The following is a 27,344-nucleotide window of genomic DNA, read 5'->3' as shown; positions in this document are numbered from 1 at the left end:
TCACATTTGAATTATTCTTTGAAGCACTCTGCTTCCTTTTCCTTCACTGTATTGGGCTTTGGATATCTGAGACGTGCACAGGTCAAATACCATTATTACACAATGTTTCTTAAGCATTTAAAAAAATACAGTTATGATATGTGTCAGATCAATTCATTTATGTATGTGTTTACACGGTTTACTATTCACTTTGATTTTCACATAGCAAAATTGGTCAAAAACAGAAAAACACCACAGACATATTAATTTTCCTTTTTAAAGAAGGGTTCTTAAACAAGACTTTACAAGGTCATTAAGATCCAAAAAGTTTGGATATTCTGTAAATGCTTGGTCAGAATGACCTTGCTAGTATAGTTTACTTTCCAGTGGGCATAATCTCATTTCTGTATGCCTTGACCTATTCTATCCAACTTGGCGACAATACATAAATAATGAAAACACAAAAAAAAACTCTTCAAGTCATACAATTGATTTTCTTTGAAATACATTTCAAAGTATTGGGAGCAGAAATTTCAACCAAGACATTTTCACAACAGATGATTGAATTCGGGCCAGTGCTTTGAGCGGGACGCAAAACATTGGCTGCAATTATTTCTGTTTAATCTCAGCCTTGAGTAGCACTTGTCTCTCCAGCACTCAAAGGCCCACCATTTCTGATTCAATTGCCTCTATGCTGAGGCGCAAGGCTTGGGATGCAGACGCTTTACTCTCAATGGCAGCACTAGTCTACTGCGCTCACTTGATGGAATGATAGGCGGTGGCCTATGGGGACGTTGCTATAGCTGTATAACAGCCCCCGGCAAAACGCTGTGGGTATTTAAAAAGTAGAAGCCATGAGTTGAGGTCTCCATCTCCAGCAATCCTCAGATGCCCGGATCAAAGGAAGCGCTACACACAGAAGTGTGCAGCGAAAGGTGTGGGCACTTCGAAGATAAAGAGCGCTTGATTTTGTACAGAGCAACGTTGTGCTCGCAGCGTCGATTCTCCTTTATGGCGCAGCCAGAAAAAAACGCCTCTGAACGTAACCGTCGGTGGCACACGATGAAACGGACCACTGATTTTTCGATCCACACAGGTTTTGCTTTTCATTTCGCCTGGATTAAAAAAAGGAGTCGCATCCTCTTGAGAACGCGCGCCTGACACCATGACACCCCTTTACACAAAACCTGCGACAAACTCTTGTTTAAAGCATTTCTGTTGTGTTGTAGATATATTTGAGGGAAAGAAGAGAGGAGGCAGAAGAAAAAGAACTCTTGTTGTTTGCCATCTGTCTTGGCCAGAGTGTTTTTTTTATCGTAAACAAGACGGTTGTTAAAAGCAGATTGGAGACGATGAAGTGACACCAGTTCGTTTCTTGAACCAGAGAACACCTGTCCGCATTCCCCACCGACCGTTTCATCAACTATCTTATAAAAAAGGAACAGATTTTGTGAGTGGGAGTGTGTGTGCTGATGAATGAGAGAGCCACACAGAGAAATCCTTTCTGCCTAAAAGGGCCTATTTTCAAACTATATGCGATCAATACCAAAGAAATAGGCCTGTGGAGAGGGTGTATTTAAAAGGCTCTAGTCCTCTGACATGCTCAGTATATTGATAGTAGCCTATCAGGTTGTCGCCCATAGTCTTGGCTACTACTAGGACCCAATGTCTGGGCTTCTGTAGGCTATCAAAGACATGAATTGCATTAAGTCCTTGTTTGAAATTCCATTTAATTTAAGGCACATTTGGATTTTCCGAGATTTCTCAATGCCACTGATCAATACGAGATATATAGTATACGCCTTGTCTTTGAAGGTGAGGAGAAGGCTTGTGAAGACTAAACAAATAAATTAAAGTCTACCAATCCCATCCTGTCAGATTTAAATAGCATATTCTATCTATCTATCTATCTATCTATCTATCTATCTATCTATCTTTCTATCTATCTTATCATCTCAGTCAAATCTGATTACAACAACTGATCCTATAATGAAAGACTCTTACTATAGATCACTCACTAACTGATCACATGACAGGGTTCTAAATAAAAATGGCGTCCGACAACCTACCATCCGAATTTGATATTGTCATACTTGGAACAGGTAACGTAAAATGCTAAAAGTATTCGTCTTTGAAAGGAAAAGTTTAACACAATAGTTCTGAATGCGGGTTTGCTTTGTTGAAATAATGTACCGTTACAAAGCGTTCGGGCAGGTTACTCATATAGTAGCTTATGGCTAGATGATGACAGCTGTATGCAGCAGCAGCAGTGAAGTGCTGCACAGGCTACACGTGTCCACCTGTCTTGCCAGCTATAGCCTATTTATGAAACAGACCTTTCACTAAACACAGATCAGTCTCGGCTACAACTTTGGCAGATACTGTTTGTCTGCTCTGTACTTCACAGTAGACCAGGATATTTGTAGCTAGCTATACTTAGCTGGTTAGATATACAAATACTGATCACTGTTTGTTACAATGTAGTAAGGTAACTTGCAGTTACAATAACACGTTATACGTATTGAAAGGTCGGCATACAGTCCAGATTTAGTTGTGTCAAATACACGGGCTACTGGCTGACTATCTGCCGTAGGTAACCATAGATCCCAGTATGGTGGTTTCTAGGTGGTTGTCTATCCATGCCACACAGTGGTTAACAAGCTGTTCTGTGAGCAGTGAGCACGAATAGGTTAATAAGATTTTGAGTTAAGAATATATTTGATATCACAGTTAACTGTTTAGCTACATACATATTCTACATAAATGTTATGTTTTAATCACCTCTATACATTTAGCTTCTATGCATGTTGTTTTGTTTTCTGGGTGGGCTACATTCCCCTCAATATTATTTGGGCACCATTTATGTTTTACCTCTTGTCTCGGAGCTCTGATCAGCAAAAATCTCCGTTCAGCTCTGCTCAAAACTTCCAGACTTATGATGGTCTAATAAACATCGACAAGTCCTGTGGATATACATCACAGCAGTAATGTCTGATGTTACCTACTGTGGTGATGCTGTCTGTATATTTGCTTTTTGCCATTCATGTTTCACTGGCCTGATTCTCTGCAAAAGCATAGAAATGGTTACAGATTCCCAGACCTGAAAGAAGCCAGGTAGTACTCCTCCCTGGTGGATGGCATTGTTCTCCAGCCCAAGAGTGGAATATGGAAGAGAAGAGAAGAGAAGAGAAGAGGAAGGGAGGGGGAAAAAAATGTCATTGCTGTTGCTAAGAGGGACATTTTCTCATGGTGATTGATGGCACGCAAATGAATATCTCTGGCCCACTTCTGGTTCCGCTCATGCAAAACCACCCGAGCCAGCTGGTCCCCAGGCTGCCGGTGACACACGCGGCCCCGTAACCCGGTCTATTTCTGCTTAGACGGTGTTCCGTGTCAAGGTTGCTCAGACAAGCGTGTTTGTTTCCAGGTCCCCCCCCCCACCTAAATTCCTGTGTGTTAAGAGCTGTGCACGGGTGCAAACAAGGACCAGGGACAGGGAACAGTTGTGTATGAATATGGCGGCCACCTTAATGACACTGTTTCTCCATCTGCCGGAGCATGGCATGAGTCGGAACGGGTGTGTTACCGTTGGTTGCACCCCGTCAGTCCGCAGACTCGGTTGACACTCGCCAGGGGGGTTGCGGCCCAGGGAGGCCCTGGTGACAGAGAGGCCAGGAGTCTGCTCTCTGATTATACGCTCATGCACACCTGGATGTGAACTGTTTTGTTGATGGTCCCTTCCGGAAGACGGGTCGAAGAAGAACCGGCATAGTCACACACACACTCACTCTTCACACTCCCTCCCTCCATATGCTGTACCTCTGCATTGATGCCCCTTGTTGTCCCGTGATCACCAGGTCTTGGTGTCCCTTGGTGTCTCTCTCTCTGCCTACACGTCTTAAGTTCACTTCTGAATGAAATTGGCCCTGGCTTCACGCTGCGCTCCAAGCCTTAGTCAGAGTGGTGCGCTCGGGGAGTCAAGGTTTCCATGACGATTAATGGAGATGGATCCTCCCCTTGGCTCCGCCTCTGAGCTCTGCTGTCAGGGACAAACGGGTGCGAGGGCTGTGACTGAGTGACATGGGACGCAGCAAATCAAGGGGGTCACATCTCCGAAGGGAGATGCAGTGGAGGCCACCCTGTGACCATGCAGAGCTGGGGACTGAGTCTGCCACACTAGGGATGAGTGACTGAGGGACCTGCAGACATGGTTCTCTGGCCTCTGCTGGTGTGGACCTTTTCTGAGAATTGATGTTTTGCAAAGTACAGGGGGCCTGTTGCTCATTTATAAGTCATAAGTGACAAAGGTGGTCAATCAGGATGAATAAGATAGGATATATCCATCTGAACTTTGGTTTCACGCATGCTTTGTGTAGCCTATACGTCTGTGAATAGTTTTAACCCACTGTTTTTGGTACAGTACAGTACTTTTGGAGGCTGCTGACCAGCACATAACATCTCTCAGGCCACATCCAATGAAGCCTGAGTTGCATTAGCAGCAGGAACAGCTCTTGCCGGTTGAAGTGAAAGAGTGTGTTAAGTCACCACACATCCCAAGCCACCACTGTTTTCTTGTTGAGTGATAGTTTACATTTAGCAGGCAGTGACTGAGATGTACAATTAGTCCTTCTCATAGAAGACTTGTACTTGCATGGGCTTTTAAATGCGAAGCAATAAAGAAAACCACCCAGGCATCTTGCTTTGGCCTGGGCATCTTGCTGTTGGGTTAATGTAACTATCCATCTTGGGGTGGGGGGAGGGGGAGGGGGTGGGCTTTTAGTGCCACCACATGAATTGTCCCCATTAGCGATAGTGTGATTATGGGATGGCGTTGCCGCGATGGCCAACCCCTCCGCCATGTGTGACTGATCTCCTTTAGGCTGTCACTTCACTGGGCTGGAACAAACAGCTGTGTGACTGTGCTACTCGGTAGTGTTACCCTCGCCGTTCTGGTATTTAATTATTTATCATGGCATAATCATGTGTTCCCTCGAAAGCCGGAGTTGATTAGTGAACTTCATTGCTTATCTGCAGTCTGTGAAATGTAGCTTCATGCAGACAGGAAGGATACACCTAAGCCTGTAGGCCACATGTTTGAGGTGTGAGTAGGCCAATTACTATTGTGATATAAGCAGTGTACAGGATGGCGTAAAAGGGTGTTATTAATGGAGCTTGCCCAAACTGGCTTTATTCCATTTGTCTGTTTTACATACAGAGGGCTGTGGAGCAGTTGAACTCTGACCCTGAGGCTTAGATACAGGAGGAGGAGCCGTGTGTGAGTAAGAAGGGTGGAGTGGGGGTTGGGTGGTGACAGAAAAGGGAGGAGGATGACTGAAGTGCCTTCCCATGCTGTTCCTTATAGAGGGTATTCTCTCTCTCTACCCCTCCTCTCTGTATCTCTCTCTCTCTCACTCTCTCTCTCTCTCACTCTCTCTCTCTCTCTCTCTCTCACTCTCTCTCTTTCTGCTGGCGTTCTCAGCCCCTGACTATAAATAACGCACAAAATGACTTTCAAGGTGGAGAGATAGAATCCATTTTGGAATGCTCCCTGAAATGAAGAGTGATTTATGATTTCATACAATTCCTGCTGAAAGCATTTCAGGCTTTGCTCGGTCATCAAAGTCCTGCCGGCCCCGATCTATTATTTATCGCCAAGCATGTCTGTGTGGCACCACCGCTTTATGGCAGGTAATGTTTGTCTTTAGCAAACATGATGTGGAAAAATCAATACCGGATACGACAAATGGTATTAAAAGATGACGGTGGGTGGTTATTTACACTTTTTAGAAACATCTTCAGCATTGTGTGGACAGATATATAGAACTATCTCCTTCATCTGTTCCCACTGGGTAGTTTATTGAGACAAAGCCCTTTTGCTGTGGGTGTCATCAATTTTTTTTTATTTATAATACTTTTGTTGGTTTGTTTTGATGGCTATCCCAAAAGAATAGTGAAGTTTTTTTTTTTTTTTTTTTCCCACACACACACACACACACACCCTGACCACCACCAACATAGCTCCTACTTTTAAATACAATATAATTGAAATATCAATTAAACAAAATGTGATTATGATCGAGACTTTTATGTTCCAAAACTCACTGATTTTGATGTGTAAATTAGCCCTCTTGCTAACCAGTGCAGATGTGGAGCATGACGATCACCAGGCTCTGCTCTGGTGCAGTGGATGTCCGCCCACCTGCCTGCCCGCCTGCCTGCCCGCCTGCCTGCCTGCCTGCACCTCGAGGAAAGGGAGAGGGTGGCGTGGCGACAGGCCCGCTCGCAGGAATAAATCACTTTCCCATTGTGAGCTGGAGATGGGGCTGTGGCAAGGCCAGATGAGCTCATAGAGGAATGGGGAAGAGGGGACGCACTGGCGGCTTAATGGAGTTGTTTTCCGCCCCGGCTTCGCGGCCTCACCACTCAATCTCACCTCGCTCGTCGCTCCCTCGTTCCCTCACTCCCTCACTTGCTCCCTCGCTCTCCTCTTTCGCCGCTATCAGATGTGCAGGCCTGAAGTATGCCGCCATTTTAACGTGGACCTTTTTGTTTCAAGCACCGCAAGCCTGAGGGGTCGGTATAAATTTAGAGGCCTAAGCAGACAGTATCTGAAGGTTGTTAAGGTGGTGGGATGTAGCCCTCTGGGCAGAAGTTAGGCTGCTCACCTGGGTGGTTCTTTCCACTTGCAATAGCTTAATGCCCCAGAGATGTTAAGACTCAGTAATCTCCCATGACAAGCTGTGGAAATGTTTGTTTGAAATCAGTAATCACTTTTGAAGTTGATGTAAATGTACTAAAACTTGATAATAAACAACAATTATTATTATAACACAGCGCAACAAGTAGCCTATAATTATTATTATTGTTATCATTATATCACTAGTTTCAGGCAGGTTAAAGGAATCGAGTTAGTAAACTGGCTCACTGTCTTGTTAGTAAACAGGCTCACTGTCTTAACCTTTGTGTCTGTTATTTATCTCTGTCACCACTTTGTCCCTAAGTGCTTTTAGCTGAATAAAAAAATAACAGAAGAAGTTACAACAAATATAGAATCACTCGAATCAAACAAATAGCAATGGCCATCCAATTGTGCAAATGGAATAATAATACCCTAAAAAGCACAAGGGCAGAGCTCGACAATGGAGCTGGACAGGGTTGAAACGAGCGTCAGTTTCGCAAATTGAATAATGCGTCTCAGGCAGGAAAAAGGTCGAGGAGTGGGATGGTTAATGGTTGTGCTCTGTGGCGAACAGTGATGATGACAATGGAACCCTGTCTGCTGTCATTTTTTTTAGGTCTCACCGAGTCGGTCGTCGCATCCGCCTCCTCCAGGGTGGGACAGTGGGTTTTTCATCTAGACCGGTAAGTTACAAATGTCGACTCCAACACGAGACCTGTCCCTGTCTGCTGCCTGAACCCTTCATCCCCGTCCTCTTTAGTCTTCTCCGGTATTGTCGAAAGCATTACTCGCCAAGGGTTAACTTTACCTTATTCTGGCTAACCTAATTCTGAATTGTGTCATAAAATGCTGCGTCCCCTCTGGCTTTGCGTTAGCCGTATCAACTCCTGTGTGGGCAACGGTGACGGTAGCAGCAAGCACCAATCTTTACCCGTTGTTGTCCATCTGTGAAATCAAAATACCTTTTTATGTGTTTAATACACTTTAATAATGAGGGAAATTACTGTCCATTTCTTTGGACTGTCACACTGATTCTTTAATGATGAGATTAATCACATTTGTGATGTATTCAGGAGGAAGTACTATGCCGGGAACTGGGCCAGTTTTAACTTCAACGGCCTGCTGTCCTGGATTGAGGAATATGAAGTGAGTGTGCGGGATCTCTCTATTTAAAAACACAGAGATTTATAAGGCCCTGCCGTTTTTGTCAGAAATGAATTAGGAGCTATGTGTATCAACTTTTTTGGTGTTGCATCCAAAAATAATGTTATGTCGCGGAGATTAATGGAACGTGCAAACCTTCGAAGCCAGAGTTTCAGAGCACATCACCACTGTACACTAATGTTCAGGGAAATACCTCTTGTCATGTTTGTCTGTGTGTGTGTGTGTGTGTGTATGCTTGTGTGTGTGTGTTTTTTAAATGTATGACCATGTGTATATGGACAGAAGGAAACACAGAGCAAAGAGGCAGAGCCGGAATGGAGGGACAAGCTGGAGACGGGAGAGGTGGCAGTGCCCATCAGTGCAGACGACTCCTCCATCACCAACCTCACGGTCTTTTGCTATGCCAGGTAACATGCCACCTCCACACAAGTAAAGCTCAATTCCAAGAATGTTACTTCATACATTAACTTCGAATGTTAACAGTACCATGGATTAATTGCATTTGAACTGAGGACAGGTTCCATTCTTACACATCAAGAAACAAAGCAGTGTGAATGTGTAGATACGGCCATAACAATGCAGAATAAATAGACACAGCACAGAAAGACACTACAGGACATTCAAGAATTTGAAAATGCCAGGCCTGCTTAATGTTGGTGAGGAAGCTACTACCAAAAGCACAAGGGTTACGAAAAATGACACAGGATGGTCTGCAATGATGCCAGGTATTACAATATTCCATTTGTGTAAATGTTTAAATATTTAATATTTAATTTAAATATCATAACAGGCTTTTTATAACTTCTATAACCCACTTTTTATAGTGACATACACGCCATGAATGTCTTGATCATCAGAGGTAACGGGTTAATGTCATGTACTCAGCATGAACTCATGACTTTTGTATTGTTCAAACCCAGTGCAGAGGCTGAGGAGGTGTTGAATGAGGAGGAGGAGGAGCAGGAGGAGGCATCACCACCATCGTCACCCACAACCCCAGGGACAAGACGCAGACCCAGGGGAGGGTGACACCAGCGTGGAGGTCACAGAGGAAGCCACGACCGCCAGCGAGACGCCCCCCCCCCCAGAGCAAGAGCTGCCACGTGACGTACAAGAGGGAGGGGCATCCCAGGGTCAAGAGGGAGGACCTGCTGAAGGAGGGGCGCAGGTTCAACATTGACCTGGTGTCTAAGGTTGATGCAGGTGTTCACTACAAGGTCTGTTTTAAGTGGTTGAGTTGTTTTTAAGGTCAGGTTCAGAGCTGTTAGGAGAAAATTGTCTAGGAAAATATGAGGTGCAATAGACAGCATTGCAAAAAAATGGAAACGGTATGAAAGTACCATTTTATCACCAGAAATGAATCACCTGGTCTTAACCACCTCTTTAGATTAAGTGACATCTTGTAAAAATGTTCACAAATTCTGTTCTGGATATTTCTGGGCATATACTTTTTATTGTCTCTCTGTCTATCTTGCGGCCTGAAAATACTGCCCACTACATGGTGATCATGTATACTAAAAGTGCCTTATGCACTTGAGCACATCTATTTCTGTAGTATGGTAACATGTTGCATTGGTGCCCACAGTTTATTTTGTCAAGTGTTTTGAATGCTTAGCTAAGGACGATGCAGTGATAGTAGTGGTAGAATCATCCAGTCCAATGTCAGGCTTGATTGATCTCCCCTATGCTATTATTTAGTTATTATCCTGAAAATTAATACATGCAGAAATGAAGCTATTCAAATTCTGACCGATATAATTTTTTTTCTTCTATGGCGAAAAAGGGTGCATCTGTTGTTGAACTTGCTTGTTGAATTGATCTAGTCCAGCGTGAGGACAGAAACTGCATGGTGACCCTAATGACCCTTGACCCCCGACCCCGTCGTGTGTTCCTCACCCCAGCTGATGTACTCCAGGGGCAGCCTGATCGAGCTCCTCATCCAGTCCAACATCAGCCGCTACACTGTGTTTAAAAACATCACCCGCATCCTTACCTACCGCAACGGGAAAGTTGAACAGGCAGGTGACATACAAACACACCCACCTCACCCTTCATGCTGCCAGTATTATGATATGAGTCTCTGTTGCCACTTTTGTCTCCATCTACAAGACAAAACTGTGAAAAGCTGTCTGTTGCCTGAGCATATTGTTACTGTCTTGGCTCTGTGGCATTAAGTACGGTCCCTTGGCCAAGGACCATCTACCCTCTGAGGCCTATTGATCCTACCTATGGTCGAATATGCAGATTGCTGCTCATTGTCTACATGCTAACAGTAGAGAATATGCACCTTGTTTAAACACAATGTTCATGTCTGTTTTCTGCCCCCATTCCTGTGACTTTGAACTCCTAGTGTCCAGTGAGATTGCAAGTGGAGGATTCCACCAGCATTTCTAGACAAGCAAGGTGTTTGTGGTAGAGGGTCCATGGCACTCAGTGGGTATGAGGTCTCTACTCTTTAAAATACCAACCAGTGAGTCTTCTGGGCTGCCACACAAACTTCCCCTTTGTTTTAATACCATTATCTGGGTTAGACCTGAGTCACTCTTGGGATTTGGAGGTGCTGAACTGGAATAAAATGATTATGGTCTTGCTATGCCAATGCCTCACCCTCATATGCTAGAGTTCTTCACCCTTCCTGTTTGCTAATGCGTCAGATTATTTTACAGGATCACTCTGTTGTCGTAAATACCATGAAAAAAAGTGTAGTGTAGTGTAACTCAACTGTTGAGCAGAAATAAAAATCCATTTGTTAATATTTGTTTCAAGGAAAGCACTTAACTGAAAGCTGGCCCATATGTGACCTATGCAGTGGACTGTATTTTTCCTCTGCCTCAGATACATGTGCACACACACACACACACACTCACTCACACTCTTGCCACACCTTTCTCCCTCTGCTTGCAAATTCGCTGCTCTGAAATCTCTTTCTTTTTTTTTTAACTCTTTCTTCTCCATCTCCCTTACTCTCTCTTTCCCCTCGCTTTTTTTCCATTCATTCTCTCTCTCTTCCTCTGTTCATTTTCTCACTCTCTTCCTATTTGACCATTTTTTCTGCTGTCCTCACCAACCCCCCCACCCCTTCAGGTCCCCTGTTCTCGGGCCAACGTGTTTGCCAGTAAGCAGCTGACGATGGTGGAGAAGCGCGTGGCTGATGAAGTTCCTCACCTCTTGCCTGGACTTTGAGCAGCACCCAGAGGAGTTCCAGGGTATGACCCGTGTGTTCCAGCACCGCTGCCCCCTCTCTGCAGCGCAGCCTCTCTGGGCCCTCCAGCTCAGCCTCTCTGCCCAGGAGCCACATGCACCTTTTTCCTGATGCCAATGCGGGTTGTGATGGTAGGAGTTTTGTTTTATGGGTGCCGTGTGGATTCACTTTGATCATGTCTGATGTACAAAGGTAGTGGTGTACTTACTGTAAGGACTTAAGTAACTTAAAATACATCATCAGAATGTATGAATACATGTGTATGAATGTATTTTGGTGTGGTATAATAGGTCATTTTTTGTCAACACACTGTTATGTGCCAAGTAATCTCATCAGAATAGGCACTCTGTGTTTTCTGCTGTGCAAATAGAAATGTCACAGTTGAGAGACACTTGATGCTATTCTGTTGGGACACCTCCCCATGTTCAGCACTGATTACGTCCTTCTGTCTTCCTTCAGACTTTTCCCAGAAGCCCTTTTGGGAAATTCCTCCGGACCAAGAAGCTCACAGACAACCTCCAGCACTTCCTGCTGCACTCCATCGCCATGGTGACGCAGGAGACCCTCACCCGAGGACGGTCTCCGGTGCCACGCAGGACTTCCTGCGCTGCCTGGGTCGCTATGGCAACACGCCCTTCCTGTTCCCCTTGTACGGCCTGGGGGAGATCCCGCAGTGCTTCTGCAGGTGAGACAGGTTGACATTTGTTCTCCAGTTGTTCGAAAATTTCCTCTAAGAAGTCTCCTGAGTCTCCTGAGCGCTACGCTAAACTGCTTTATTTTCAAACCCCCCCAGCGTGGGACTACAAAAAGACGAGGTTTTCATGGAGAAAAATTGAGGCGGACCCCAGGGAAGCTTGATTGTAGGCATTTCAATTGATTGTAGGTATTTCACTGTCAGAGCTGCTGTAATGTGGTTCTTAGCAAAGCTCTATTTGGACTCGCCACTATTTCACGTCTCGTTTTTTTTAATGTTTGTATGGTTTTATGAATGTACACAAACAAGAACATTTTGCTGATGTTCATTACTACCGTAGTTTAGCTTAGCAGAGGTGAATTTTTGACAGCTTGGTAATGTGCATTGCAAACCACTCATGGGATTTTTCTCCTAGCAAAGACTATATGAAATTGTACCGATGACGACGTGCTCGGGATATGTACCGTTTGAAGCGGAGAACCCATAAGGATCAAAGAAACACGGAATTTGGTTCTGCTTGTGCAGTCACTTGTAGGTACGTATGTGTGTAGTACATCTTGGACAAGCAGTCTGTGACTTGTGGAGCTTCTTCAAGAGGGTGGTGGGAGGGGGGAAGGGGGGTAGTTGGTCTTCGGGACGATTGCAGTGCTCAGTTGGGTTCTGAATGCCTGCTTTTAGCACTTGCAAGCCCTGAGGGACGGGGGACTGTGAAACTGAAGCACTTAGCGGCAAGCAGGGCTGCGGGACGGCACAAGCAGCATCCCTTACCTCCCCTGCATGCCTGCTTGCCTGGATGCCTGAGGCTGTGGACGGGGCTTAAGAGAGGCCAGGGATGGCTCGGAGCCAGTGAAACAGAGAACATCTCCCCCAGGGGTGAGGGCCACAGCTGCACAGATGACTGAGCACCCCCAGCACCACCACCCCCCCAGCCTGAGTCCCAGCTTCCCCTACTGCTGCTGCTGCCGCCGCTGGCTCTCCCCAGAGCGGGCCCACAGTGCTCCATGTGAGTGGCTCCATGTGAGTGGCTCCGTGCTGCGCATCCTCCAGGCTCCCCAGCAGTGCAGGAGCAGACAGGGCTGCACAGATGGACAAACATATTCCTCAAATTTTGGGAATTTGCATGGCATGGCATGGCATGGCATGGCATGGCTTGGCGTGGTGTGGTGTGGCATGGTATGGTTTGGGGTGGCGTGGTGTGGCATGGTGTGGTGTGGCGTGGTGTAGTGTAGTATAGGTGCAGGCAGCCTTTAAGAGATCATTCACGCCACTGGTTTGCTTATGGGTTAACTGGGTTTGTTTAAAAGGTCTCGGTGATGCCACTGTTTTGTTTGTTGGACTCCATTGGGTTAGGATGGCACAGGTGTGTTTTCAAGGGCTCGTGTTGTTAGTGTAAACAGTGACTTGACAATGGCCTTTCATCTTACGCCGACTAAGGTTAAGAGATATAAACAGCTCAATCCTCGAACCCTGATGAAAGAGCTTATGTTTTATGTTTAGCCTCGGCGCTGAAAGAGAGCTCTTATTGGTTTTAATTGGTTTCTGGTTCTTGAATGCTAATAAAGCCCATCCGTGTGGAGATGTGTTCATTAGCAATTTTGATTTGCACATCTTTTTTTTTCTTCCAGTCACCCCTCGCTGACATGCAGATAAGCATGGTAAGCCACGGACGCATGGTTCCGTCTGCAGGCTGTCCGTCTGCAGGCAGGGTTAACCAAGAACCAAAACAAAGCAGACGCTAAGTCTCTAATTATTATTCTTTTCATTTCTGTGAGACCAAAATGTTCTTTAGGGCAAAGTGCACAGGAGCTTTGTGCCTATGTAATGCTTACAAGCTTGTAGGTCTACTGAGTCAGGTGTGGACATTGGGCTGTTTCTATTCGGGGGGGAAACGTTAAGTTAATGGTTAATGGGGATGGAGGAATGGAGAAAAGATGGCAGGCTAACCTAACACAGCTGCAAAGGAAGAGGAAAAAAGTTTATTTTGTCGTCTCGCTTTCAGTCTATCGTGGGGGAAGATGGAAAAGGCGAGAAAGAGACGTATGAAGATTGTGGCGAGCACAAAATAAAACACCAGGGGGTTATTTCAAGTACGTGGTTTAGTGACAAACCTCGCTAAGTTAAGTAAGTCGTAAACCTCCTAATAGAAGAGCCCCATGGCTTCATTCTCCCAGCAAAAAACAAAACCCATAGGGCTTCTATTAGGAGGTTTACCATTTACTCCGAGTTAACTAACCCAGATTTGTCACTAAACCACGTACTTGGAATACCCCCCTGGGAGGTGCGGATGACAACAAGCGGGGGACCAGGATGAAGAGACAAAAGTCCGGAGCAGGAGGGAGGGTGAGCGGGAGTGCGAGGGTTGGAAGGTGCCGCGGAGGCGGGCCCATCCATCACACTGATACCTGCTCGCAGCTGATGGATGGATAGATGGCGGCGCAAACTCAATAATGCTGCCACCGCCGCTCTCTCTCTCCCGGGTTATTCACAGATCAGCGAGCAGCGCTGCTAATGAAATGCTTTGCTGTCCTCGCCTGCGTTATTCCTCAAGTTTTTTGACGGGAAAGGCTCGTTTTAATTTCTAAATAACCTTTGGGCACTCCTGGCTCCGTGACTTTCGTCTTCACCGCCAACCCCCCCCCCCCCCCCCATCACCTCCTTGTTGATGCTCCTATGTGGCTTGGGATGGGATGTTGAGGTCCGGTTTCAGTTGATTAGTGCCCACCCACCCCCTACCCCCACATTCCTGGAAAAAAATAGTCCAGTATCTTTGGCCATTACAAGCCGTTGATTTGCATGCCGTATTGCAGCGCTTCAATCAGACAGCAGTCAAACTGAAACAGATTGAGAGGACGGGGAAATGCATTAATTAGTGATGATGATTGTCTTTCTGCGGCACTCATTCTCAGATCATATTTCCTCCACATCGTCTCTCTCTCTCTCTCTCTCTCTCTATCTCTCTCTCTCTCTCTCTCTCTCCCCTCCACCACTTCATGGGAGCAATAAACATCTAATTTATTCGGATCCAACAGGATTTAATTTTCTGCAGTGGAGCTCGCCAGGCGGCGTGACGCTTTGTTTTCTTTTAATTATTGGCCAACCATTAGCCCCCCACTCTGCCACCCAGCTCCCGGAGATTACGGGCGAATTTGCCGGCGATGAACTTGACAGGTAAGTGGTCCGCCGAACGTGGCGCGGTAATTTTGTTTGTTTAGCGTCTCCTGGACGGTCGAAGGATTTATCGCGGACGCCCCGCAGGCAGCAGGCAGCCATTTTCATGGCAGCCTGCCCTGGATCTACTCTGTAGGCCCTTCTGCAGCGATTCCACAGTCACATTCAGATCAAATACTGCCTCTGCCCTCACCTGGCTTGGTTTAAAACCTATTATTGTTTTTTTTTATATGAGGGCCTAATCAAAGGTTGGGGGTCTTAGCAGCTAACCGTCATGAGAGATTACTAAAGGTCTGTTTAAGGAACTTGGCTGGGGCGTTGAGAGGAATCTCTCTCTCTCTCATATTACATGTAATGTAATACTGTTTCAGAACACAAACTTTTTCAGAGATCATGAATTGGCAATTGGTTAGAACTGAAACCCTGTGTAAATCCTTGACCACGCAAACTTTTCCTCCGACAGGACAGTCGAATCGACTTCTCCCTTTTTTCCCCAAAGGCCAGTGAGGTTGTGTAATGATTTTAAACCACGGAGGCCACTCTGCAAGTGGTTCGGTAACGGACGTTGATCCAGATCAATGGCGGATCTGTTCCAGACTGCGATGCTATCTGGGGTTCTGAATGAAGTGCACTTTCAATAGGAAAGGAGCGGCTTTGAAGACATCAAGCACTGTGATTCAGTGGAGGCATTTTGCCCCGTCCACTCAGTTATTACACTGTTGATGACATGATGAAAAGTATAAAAAAAGAGAAGAAAAACACATTACATCTACTGCCATCCTTATAAGGGATTTTTCTATTTATTTTAGCCTGGACTGAGATTGAGCTGGCAGCGCCTGCAGCTTATTTTTGCTTCTTCTTACAGTACCGTTTAATTACAGAAATAACTAGTTGGAGGCAGTTGTTTTGTGGAGCAGGGAGAATGCTGGGTTGGTGAAGAGGAGGGGGGCGGGGGGGTGGAGGGGTAGAATGGTGGTTGGGGTGGTTGGCAGGGTTGGGGGGGGGGGGGAGTTGTGTTGGAGATTTATTTTGGATGTGACCTTCTCCACACTAGCTGCCGCTGTAATCAGTGGAATTAATAGCATAATCAAATTATACACAAACTCATAAATCATTGCTGAGCGCTGCTGTCATGGAGTTGGGCTATTAATGGCCCCCATTGTTTTGCCACCGTATTAAAAAATCACGTCCCCTGATTCTTGCCTTGATAGGAACTGAAATGCCATTTAGGGGCCATAAGGAACGCCAGGCCTCTGCGTGCGGGGGTAGCGCATTTTCACAACTGTTAATTTAGCCGGGACGCCAAGTGATGTCGCCGGGGCAAGGGAAGGTAGGGTGAACCGGGAGACGGCGGTGGAGAGGGTGCGGGCGGAGGGTTGGAGGGGTTAAAGCGAGGGGACGTCTGCGCTTTCGACGGGGTGCGCTTCTCAGGCCACCGACAGCATCATTGCCACAGACAGCCGTGAGTTAATTAGAGTAATATCAGCTTAAACGTCTGTCAGTTGGGGTTAATGACATCAAAGGACTCTCTCTCTCTCTTTCTCTCTCTCTCTCTCTCTCTCGGAGCGTGTCTCAATGGGGTTTTGTGGTGCCAGGGATGGCGAGAGCGGCCCGCATGACTGCCTCTAGTTTTCTATTTTTTTTTTTCTGCAGTGCTGCTTTTTTTTGTTCCCTCTTGAGCTTTATTAAGATGCCATGTCTCAAAATTAATCTGTGAGGGGCATGTGCAGGTAGACCTCCTCCAAGAGAAAGAGAACAGGAGCAGGAGGGAGGAGGAGGAGGAGGGTGGGAGTCTAAAAGGAGCCAAGGAACGAGCGCTCTCTCTCTCTCTGTTCTTTCACTCTTTCCCTCTTATCTTGCCATCTCCTCTCGCAAGGCCAGATCTCGCTGTATCTCTCATGTATTCATCTCGGCTTGACAGCCACCCAACACTTCTTTATAAGACCGCATAAGTGATAATCTTTATACGTGATGCGAACACAGACACACACACACACACACACACACACACACACACAGACACACACACACACACACACACAGACACACACACACACACACACACACACACACACACACACACAGACACACACACACAGACACACACACACACACACACACACACACACACACAAACACACACACACACACACACACTGTTCCATGAGCTGCAGATGGAGGCGAGGTGCTATCTGGAGTTGGCTCTGGAGACCTTCAGCAGTGTCACATGCAGCTGTCTCTGTGGCAGGGTGAAGGTGATGGCAGGATGCCCAGTGCCAAATTTCTCTCCCATGCAAAGTCCCCCACACTTTGCCCTGTCCTCCATCGCCCCAGAAGTCCCTCAGCCTGCAGTTACCCCCTCATCTCCCGGAAACGGTGAAGCCTTTTCGCCATGGAAACACAAAAGGAAGCAGGGGGTTAAAAAACTACTGTTTACTCTTCACAGCTGTGGCATTTTTACAGTGTCAGATGGGTCACAATTTTTTTTTTCCCCGACGGGAGAGGGTGACAAGGTGTGACTGTGCACCCCCTCCCCCCACCCCACCCCTTAATGTCAAGCTATCAGATTTAATTAACGCTGTTAGGGGCAGTGAGTCTAGTGCGCAAACCAAATGTGAGCATTTGGGGATTGAGTGTGTTTTTGTTTTTGTGTCCACTCAGGATGTGTGCCGTGTTTGGAGGGACCTACTGCCTTCGCCACTCTATCCAGTGTTTGGTCGTGGGCACAGAAACAAACAGGTGAGTGGCCCTAGGATCTGTCCAAATTGTATGGCTAAACGCTAAAACGCATTCCAATAAGCAGCAGAACGAAAGACGGTAAGCGTAACAAAGCGCTCAGAACAAAGCTATAGCTGGTGTAGGACTGGGAGGAGAAGTAGTCCTAGTTTCCCCGTTACTCTTTTTAAGTCCATCTGTCCAATGAGAACGCACACAGGGGGGAGCGATCTCTGTAGGAAAGACATTTGTGTATGCCGGCCCTCCAAAACAAGACCGCGCTGAAGGGGGAAGAAAGCAAAGGTGGGGAGGGGCGGAAAAAGACGGGGGTTCGGGCGCACACATCTCTGCTGAGAAAATTAATTTTCTGGGAGACGGGCGCGAGTCTCAGCCCCCCTGAAGCAGCGGAGCTCGGAAGACAAATCACAGGCCCTTGCCACTCGGGCCGCCGATGAGTGATGCGGCTTTTTCCTCGTGGCCTTACCTCCACTAATTGATTTTCATCTGAAGACAAAAAAGCCCTCTGTTACAGCTCCTTAAAAAATGAGAGTTCATCTCGAGTCTCTGCTGATTAATCTGTGCTGATAATGCGCGTCAGGGCTCGAGCAGAAAGCCCTTTAATGAGTTTCAAAGGTGGATTGTTGTCATAAACTAGGTTAGATTAGATTTTTTTTCTTCGCTCTTCCCATTTTTCCCTCCATCTCTTCCCTCCCTCTTCTTTCTTCTTTTGAGGCGATACAGTGAGATTCTTTCATCTTGGTGGTGGGTGACCCTTGGGGCTGGTATCGCTTCAGTAGCAAGGTGGAGTGGAAGGCATGGAGGTAGCTACTGTTAACGTGCTAATGCACAGAAAAAGGTGCCCGCAGATTGTGGTTCCCAGCCCCTTGCGCAGCGCAGGGTCTCCCTCTGATGAAGGAGGGCTGCTGGGGGAGATGGTGCCTACTGGGACGCCTCTCTCGTCCTGGTTAGCTACGGTTCCCTTTGATAGCACATTCCTCTCGAGGAAATTGGTTCCTCTCTTTTTTTTGCAAAACAGAGAAGGCCAAGGACTTGTTAAGAGATTCCTTTTTGTTTTTCAATTTTATTTTTCGATTCTAAATCGGGCAAGGTCACTGCTTTGTCTGTTTTTAGTTTTTGCAAAGTTTTAGTTTTTGGTTTAAATCAAATAATTAACAACAACACCATCTCGAAGCTTTAGCAGCGCATCCCCGTCACAGCTAACGAGCTGGGAAGGTGTGGAGCAGTGGAACAGAGGCACTTCTGTCCAACTTTTCAAGGCGGAAAAACCTCAAAGTCCCAGGCCCTGGACGCGGCCCAAGCAGTGGCTGGCTGAAGCTGTGAGCCGAGCTGTGCCGTGCGCCGTGAGGGTCAGGTGGAGGCTGGCGAGGGGCCAGGCGGTGATATGTCGGCTTTGGCCCGCAGTCCATAAAGCACTTTGGGAGAGAAGCGCTGCAGTCCGTACGCACGGCGTGCCGTCGTTCGAGGCTACCGTCATACATCATCCACGAAAAAAAGTTTTGCGAAGGTGAAAAGAAAAAAAAAGAAAAGAAAAAAAAAAAAGAGGCTGGCAAGGTGTCTGGCAGGCTGAACAATGATTTTAATTTCCCCGGTGTCATAAATTACCGTCCTATGTCTCTTCTTATTACATACATAAAGCTGAAAAGGGTAGAGGGAGATGAATAATGCAGTGGTGGATTATGGGGCCGTGGAGCCCACCTGCCACTCCGCACGGAGGTGGGTCTCAGCCACCCGACCAGTTGCCACGACGCCCGCCTTCGACGAGCGTCGCAATCATTTGTCCCACCATTCAATCTGTCACTGTGTCAACAGGCTTCGTCGACCGTTTGTCTGTGCCGATTAGTTTTTTTCGCTGCTGTGCAATCTCCAGTCCCCCCCGATCTTTTGTACACGAACAAAACAGAGCTAATGCGAAAGAGGAAATGTGTTGATTCAAATGTTCCCAGGCACATGAATTTAGTTTACACACAAGGTACTATATCTGTCGCGATCGAGGTTTATTTTTCCAGTCAAAGCTTTCAGGAGTGAATAAATCACTCGACTAAACTAAGGTCTCGAGTGGTGCTCTGGTGGCCCTGTGGAGCGGCTGTTTGCGCTGGTTGGTGTCACGGTCGGCTTGCGCAGGGAAACTTTGGACGCTGGCGCAGCAGAGCATAAAAGTCAAGAGTGTTTGAAACGGCGCGTCGTTTGGGTGCAAGGTTGCAATGCTGATTGGCCCAGAGTCCAGCTGCTGGCCCGGTTTATGAACACTGTTTATGAACTGTTGTTATGGTCCGTGCAGTTCACCTCCGGCCTTGGGTGGCAGTGAGTAGCGTCCATTAGCACTATATCAGTGTTTGGGGAGCTTATGTATGCTGACAGCCAGAACTTTGCTGTGGGAAGAGGAAGTTGAGTCCATTTTTGTCTTGGGACAGAGTAAAATATGCATCAAACAACTTAAATTCTGTTAAAGTTCATGAGAAAATCTTTTTAATCAAGTATGAGACTTTGAATATAAGCTGGTGTTTTAAGAAAATTGACCGTTTGTTGGGGAATGTTTTTGAAAGTTGACCATTATACCACAAAGTACTAGACAGAATTGGAACTGTAAATGAACATCAATAAACATGAGAAGTACTGAGAGAAGAAATCTTTGAAAGAAAAGAGGATAAACATTTGCTATGCTGAAGAACTCACTTCAAGCTAAAAAGTGTTTATGGACATGCAAACGTTACTACACCACAAGAATCTCATTGCAGAATCTGTTTATAAATTATAAGACAGTATTTGATAGAGATGGATACAAGTACATAGAATATTTAAGTAATTAAAATGTTGCCATCCAACACATTTGAATCTTTGAACTAATTTAAACTAAACTAATTGTCTAATTGAAATAGAAAGACCTTTGCTGTTATGTGCTGGTTTTAAAAAGTTACTGTCTAGTAAGTTTTATAATCCTTTGTGTAAGTTTGTCTAAGATTCTCACTCGCCTCTAGCTGTCAGGGTTGTGTGGTGTGTGTGTGTGTGTGTGTGTGTGTGTCTGTGTGTGTCTGTGTGTGTATGTCTGTGTGTGCCTGTCCCATCCCACTCCATTGGCGCGGGATTGATTGCAGACGTCAGCTTCCCCTGCCTGGCCCCCCTCACAGTAAATAAATCTTCATTTGCATAAACAGTCCGTTCCGCTGTCGATTGCGGCGAGGTTGAGTAGGACTGTGGAAGGCCCTGGTGCCGGATCAGAGGGGAAGGGCGGAGTGTCGGCAGCCTCGGCGCTCATGGTGGGCCCCCACCCCCCCCCCCCCCATCACCGCCACCCCCACTCCTTTATTGTGTTGTGAAAGTCCATTTCAAGGATGTCACCCCCAACTCCATTAGTTTGGATAATGAGCCCTATAAAGCACATTTATAACTCTTGACATAACATGCAGACAGATTTTCTCCACCATTCCCCCCCCTTTTTTTCTTCTTCTTCTTCTTCTCTTTTGTCCTCTTCTTCTTTTTTTGTGGTACCTGAGAAGGTCACCCTTGTGTGCACCCAGGGGGGAGAGAAAGGCAGCTGAACCCTTTTGCCAAACTCCCAGACTGTCACCTGCTCTCTCGCAGCTGACACAGCTGGACAGGTACTTCTTTTTTTTTGCGGGGGGGGGGGCTTGAGGGATCTGGAGGAAATATGCTCTCGCCTCTTGTGTTGATTTAAGGGCCGCGTTCGGTGCTCTGTTGTGTTTGATCCACCCTGAGCGTGAGACAGCTGAGGACCGTTCACAAGGTCATGTCACGCGCGGCCGCTCTGCCTGCTACCCCCACACCTCACTCTCCTCTCCCCTCTCTTCCTCACTCCTCGCAGGTGCAGAGCTGTGATTGACACCGAAGGGCAGCAAATCAGCTGCAGTCATTTCGTGGTGGAGGATGGATACGCGAGGGAGAGGTGGAAGAGCACAGGCGACAGGTGAGTGATTCGACCGCTCCATGGCTGCGGGTGGAAGACGGGGTTTTATAAATGTCTGTCCCAGGTAATTAACTTTCTAAGGAAAATTACTTTTATCAGCCATCACAAACTATTTTCTGGGTATGTTTTAACATACTGTTGTTCTCAAACAGGCATACTGATGTCCTTAGATTTGGAGTTGGGGTAAGGTTGTGGTTAGGCTTAGTTCAGTCTACTGGCTGTTGAGAGTTGATCATTATACATTTTGTAAGATTTTTATTAGCTACAGATAGTTGACATAATGGACCATTAAAGTGTTGTGAAAAACAGAACATTGCCCACCATAATGGAGGAAGTGTTCGTTACTCTCACAATGATGTGATCGGAAACCAACTAAATGAAATGAAGCTACAGCAGAAACAGATAGACCAGAGCTCATAGTGTGAGCAGCGTGGGAAACTGCACTCCTTTGGCAGAGTGAGTGATTGAGCTGCTGGTCCAGTGGCCGGCTTCGGTGTCATCTGTGGGCGTGAGAGAGGGCGTCGGTATGCCAGGCTGCAGTGACAAGCTGACGTCCAGCGCTGATGCGACAGCGGTGACGGCCCCCGTGGCTGTCAGGTGCCCTCTCTCTCTCTCTCTCTCTCTCTCTTTCTCTCTCTCTCTCTCTCTCTCTCTCTCTCTCTCTCTACCCCTTCATCTCTCTACCCCTCCATCTCTTCATCTCTCCCTCTCCCTCCTGCTCTCTCACTCTTTCTCTCTGGTTCAGCCACCCTCAGCCCTGTCGATGCAGACCTTGACATTTGCGGCGCTGACCCCAGTTAGAGTGTGACGGATGGGTTTACGGGCAGACTGGGGAGAGAGTGACTGCCAGGCCGGGGCGGGTCAGAATACAGACGAGGGCAAGAGGAGGATCGGAGACGTGAAGTTCACCGTCGGGGTGGAGATGTGACAGTCCTAAAACTCACAAGAGATGAAGTATTTGGTGCTCGGATGAGGTTGCCGTTGAATAAAAGCCATAACACTCAGTAACGGTAACAATCTGATCGATATATGCATAGAAAGACTGAAAAAGAGAAAAGAAAGAAAAAGAAGGGAATAAAGAAAGAAGGGGAAAAATGAAAGGCTGAAAGAAATAACATTAGGATAAAAAAAAGTAAATCTGTAATACTCACTGGGCCTTGTTCCAACGGCCTGCTGTGCAGCACATTTAACTGGCGTGTGGCTATATGAATTTAGAAAATACATTGTGTGTGGAGTTAACAGTAGCGATTTATTACTAGGACAGCAGTTTCTGGTGTGTAACACAAGCCTGTCAAGGACATGGTTTATTTATTGGATTCTTGGCACAACCTTCAAATAAAGTTTGAATGAGTGGAGAACATCAATAACCCGTGCTTTAAACGTCTCCACCACCTCCCCACTCAGCCTGGAGAGCAGAGCTGCCTTAGGATGGGACTGGGCCTCCCATGCTGTGTCTGGAAGGTTCCGTCTTTCTGTGTCCTGCCTCCTGTGTGTCCCCCTCTCTTGTCTCTCTCTCTCCCTGTCACCTAATGGTTATATCTCTCTTTCACTCTCCCTCACCTCTCTGTCGTTCGGCCCCCCACCCGTCTCTATGGTCCTTTCTTCTCCATCTTCCTTTCTCGGTCTCGCTCCCCTTTTACTCTGGAGTTCTATAGCTTGTGGCCAAGAATTCAAAAGCGTGGGCTACAAAGAGAGTCAAACTTCATCCCTCTCTATCTCAATCTCTCCCCCCTCTCTCTTTACCTCTTTGCTTCTCCATCCATCCCCCTCTCTCTCTCTCCCCCTCCACAGGCACATATCCAGAGCTCAGTGCTCATCACAGACGGCTCGTTGTTGTCCTCTGACTCAGAGCAGCAGGTACGCCTCCTCGTCACTCTCCATGGACTCTGCTGTGATGTGCTGTGATGTGGCCTATGTGTCTGCTGATCTCAAGCTCTCTCTATCTCTCTCTTCCTCTTTCTCTCCCTATCTCTCTCATCCTCTTTCTCTCTCTCTCTCTCTCTCTCTCTCTCCCCCCCCGCCCCCCCAATCAAAATGCTGCGTGCCGCTCCTGCTGACCATGCACTTTTGCTGCCCAACTTGCTTTGCATTACGTCGCTCGCTCCCCCCCCCCTCCTTATTTATGCCCCTGCTCTGTGTTGCCTGTCGCATTCATTTGTATAGATTCTTGGGACGTGTCCAAGGGTCCGGGCACCCCCATATAACAACAAACCATCAGGACTGATTTGAGATGTCGTTACAGTAATTTCAACGCAAGGGGCTCGCCAGTTTGTACGCTGTAAAGTCAATTGTTTGTTGGGAAAGTGGCAGGGGACGAACATGTAGCCGCTACCAGTCTAATAAAAGGAGCAGGATGTTGCCCTGGCGATGCAAGTCATTTGAAATGCGATGGATTCATTTTCAAGAAGCCTTGAGCCACTGGTAACTGACACGCTATCATCTTGTCGGGCTGATTTAAGTGCAAGTTTTTTCACTTAGTCAAAGAGGGCTGTCCGTCTGAAGTCCACTGGATTGTGCTGATTTATCCACTGGACTAATGTGTCAGTGAGGCTCATGTGAACAGGCCCTCTCTGGTGGAACAAATCAGTCAGTATCCCCTCAAAAATTCCCATGTGAATATTTCACACAAAGAGGGAGGAGAGGGAGGGAGAGGTGGGGTTGGAGGGGGGGGGGGGGTCGGAGCAGGAGTAATTTATGCTCATTAGGCGCAGAGAGCCCAAATTAATATCTGCGTCTTGACACGGTGTGGAAATGGAATATTACATGACCGCGTGACAAAACGTCATTAAATATTCAGACTATTTTTAATTAGCCGCCCCTCTGCAGGAATGACAGTGTGCGTACGTGTGTGTGTGTGTGTGTGTGCGTGTGCGTGCATGTGTGTGGCCATGCACAGATGGAGGCAAGAGAGTTCTAACACCCCACCCCTCTCCATCTCCTCCTCCTCCTCCTCCACCTCTGTTTCTCTGGCCCATCTCCGTACTTTCTTTCTGTGTTTTTCTACTGACTTTGGCCCGCTTAAGTCTATCCATCCGATTAGTGAGGAGTGCTTTCCTTTTTTGCCTTTGGTTTTGAGGAGAAAGCTACAGTGCGGCTTAAAGGACATTATGAAAACACCCTCAGGCTTCATGTAACAGGATTAGAGGCATCCCATCGCCTACATCCAGACTTGGGCTAATAGGCTTTGGGATTGTGCAACATACTTCATTAGAAAAGTGTGTGTGTCTGTGTGTGCGTATGTCTGTGTGTGTGTGTGTGTGTGTGTGTGTGTGTGTGTGGTGTGTGTGTGTGTGTGTGTGTGTGTGTGTGTGTGTGTGTGTGTGTGTGTGTGTGTGCGCGTGCGTGCGTGCATTTGTTTATACATTGAATTCATGCTTGGTCATGCTGTTTCCTATTTGAAGGTGCTGCGTATCTGCATTAAATGTCACACTCTTGTCTCCATTTTTGTCAGTGCCTGCAGAATATGTGTTATTTTTTGTGTGCGTGTGTGTGTGTGTGTGCGTGTGTGTGTGTGTGTGTGTGTGTGTGTGTGTGTGTGTGTGTGGTGTTCTCCACTAATATATAACATTGGAGGTCCTTTATGCAGCTTTCTCTGTTGACTGTCCCTCCACTGGAGTCGGTTGGCGTGGCCGTACACGTGGTAGAGCTGGCCTGCTTCTTCATGACCTGTATGCCTGGTACCTGTAAGTCCTCCTTTCTGTTTTGGGGAACAAATCTGCTGTCTCCGTGTTCTTTATTTATTCACTACAACATGACATCCTATGCATCGTTGACGATCGGATGTAGTGGGTTGATTACCTTTTAATGTGATCGATAGAGTCCTTCACAGAATCTATTCTATCTTCTGGTGCATGGCTAGGCTGACTTTAGGGCTAAGTTAAACTTACTGGACTTCTTGAGGGCTGCTTCTTGACCTAGACAGAGTTTGAGAAAGAGCTCTCTCGCAAACAAATGATCACTGAGTCCATTTAAGGTAAGGGTCGAGTCACACTTACTTTTAGCTTGTAACATCAATGACTTGAATCACAATTGCTTTTCCATCCTCATCAAACCATGATATGGTTTTATACACATTGTTCCTTTCCTCACTGATGGTTCATCTTGGTAGGAATGGTCAAAATTTTAAGGAGATGGGATTCTCCTCAAATCTAAAATGGTCTATTCATGAAATATATGAGTTTATATAGATGATGAACATAGGCAAGTTGACCATGACAAATAATCAAGAAAATATTTATGGAGAGAATAATGCCGTAAAATTATTTGTAAATGCATGTTCCATGATCCACAAATATTCAACGATTTACAAATGTGTTTTTCTATCCACAAACACAGACCTCCTTACTTGTGACTTCTCATTTGAACAAACGTACTATGATTTGTACAAATGAATGTATATTTGTAAATATATATCTTTGCTTGTGCATTTGTCATGAAATGTCATTTGTAAATCTGTACACTTGTAATTCTGCGTGCAAAGTGTTGAATCTGCATTTGTGGATACACACAATTTCATCCTAGCTTCCACTGACGCTTTTTCGTGATCCACATACAAATAGGTCTTGATTCACACATATGTGCACCCCTTTAAACTAAGGCAATGGAGCGACCATTAGGTGGCAGTCTTGTTATATTCAGGCCATAGTATATGTTGTAGCCTAAGCAACAAGAATTGCATTGGGTTATTGAGTTTAAGCCAATGTTACAGCGAGCGTCAACAAACTGAATATGTGTCTAATGCTGGTAAAGCCATGCAAATAAGAGTGCTGCACTTGTGTAGCCGTCTAGCTAAGCTATCTGACTAACAGTTAGCTAGCTGCAATATAACTCCCTCACTGATTTACATTTAGGTATTTAGCAGACGCTTTTATCCAAAGCGACTTACATATGTGCGTCTTACAATGTATACACATTTTACATTTACACTGATGGCACACTTGCTAGTGTGAGCTGAAATGGAGAAATCGAGACTCTGACAGGCATGAATGTTAAACATTTAAGAATATTGAGCTAGCTATACGCAAAATTTAGTATGATGTATATTTACAAATTATAAAATATATATTTATAAATATACATTAATTTGAACAAACAAAAAACACATTTGTGAATCGTTGAATATTTGTGGATCATGATGCATGCATTTACAAATAATTTTCAGACATTATTCTCTCCATAAATATTCCCTGTTAGTTTTCAGCTTGAACACTGTATGCTCGGGTCACTTAACACACATCTCAACAAACGGAAGTCTGGCATTCCATATGACCCACGTTTGTCCCGACACACACCAGTATGATGACTGTGTAGTCATGCGGCCACCTGAGGGCAGAAGGTCAGACAGGTCTTGTCCTCAGACTCTGCCGCAGCTGTCCTTCAAACAAGCCCCCCCCCCCCAAATATATTTGCACCCCTCTCCCCTCTCCCCCCTAGTCACTCCTGTCACGGCTGCTCTGTGTGTCTGCGACATAATGATTCCATCATTAACCTCTAGTGTTATTTATGACTGTCATTGTTTTTGGTAACAGTGGTATTATTTCCTGTCCTCAATCATCATATGTTTCTATATAGACAATGAAAGCAGGCGCGAGGATGGATTATTAGCGGGTTTATACGGGGGTCCTTTACAGCCACTGGGATCTGGGGTGGGGTGGGGTGGGGTGGGGTGGGATTGTGGTATGAGAAGGGTAATCAGCGGAACTCCTTTTCCTGGGAGTGGGAATTGAGTGGGGAATGATGGAGGCGCGGGGCAGAGCGGCCAGCGCGCCTCCCAGAGGGAGATGGATAGCTGCCGCTCAGC

General features: G+C 46.3%; 1 protein-coding gene across 1 annotated transcript in view; it reads left to right on the top strand.

Annotated features, from left to right (window-relative positions):
- The first annotated feature begins 1,861 nt into the window (after nt 1-1,861).
- LOC105896229 (CHM Rab escort protein) overlaps nt 1,862-27,344 on the top strand; it is a 34,519-nt gene continuing 9,036 nt past the window's right edge. The window contains 16 exon segments of the mRNA XM_042708395.1: nt 1,862-2,081; nt 7,275-7,341; nt 7,732-7,804; nt 8,105-8,229; nt 8,743-8,819; nt 8,822-9,039; nt 9,724-9,840; nt 10,907-10,969; nt 10,971-11,041; nt 11,498-11,609; nt 11,612-11,709; nt 17,548-17,625; nt 21,443-21,544; nt 22,441-22,460; nt 23,355-23,401; nt 25,131-25,227. Coding sequence (XP_042564329.1) covers nt 2,030-2,081; nt 7,275-7,341; nt 7,732-7,804; nt 8,105-8,229; nt 8,743-8,819; nt 8,822-9,039; nt 9,724-9,840; nt 10,907-10,969; nt 10,971-11,041; nt 11,498-11,609; nt 11,612-11,709; nt 17,548-17,625; nt 21,443-21,544; nt 22,441-22,460; nt 23,355-23,401; nt 25,131-25,227 — 1,417 coding nt within the window. The 5' untranslated portion in view covers nt 1,862-2,029.

Source organism: Clupea harengus, chromosome 8, assembly GCF_900700415.2.
Source record: "Clupea harengus chromosome 8, Ch_v2.0.2, whole genome shotgun sequence".
Taxonomy (NCBI): Eukaryota; Metazoa; Chordata; class Actinopteri; order Clupeiformes; family Clupeidae; genus Clupea; species Clupea harengus.
Note: the sequence above shows the minus strand (reverse complement) of the source record. Positions and strands in the feature narration are given on the sequence as shown.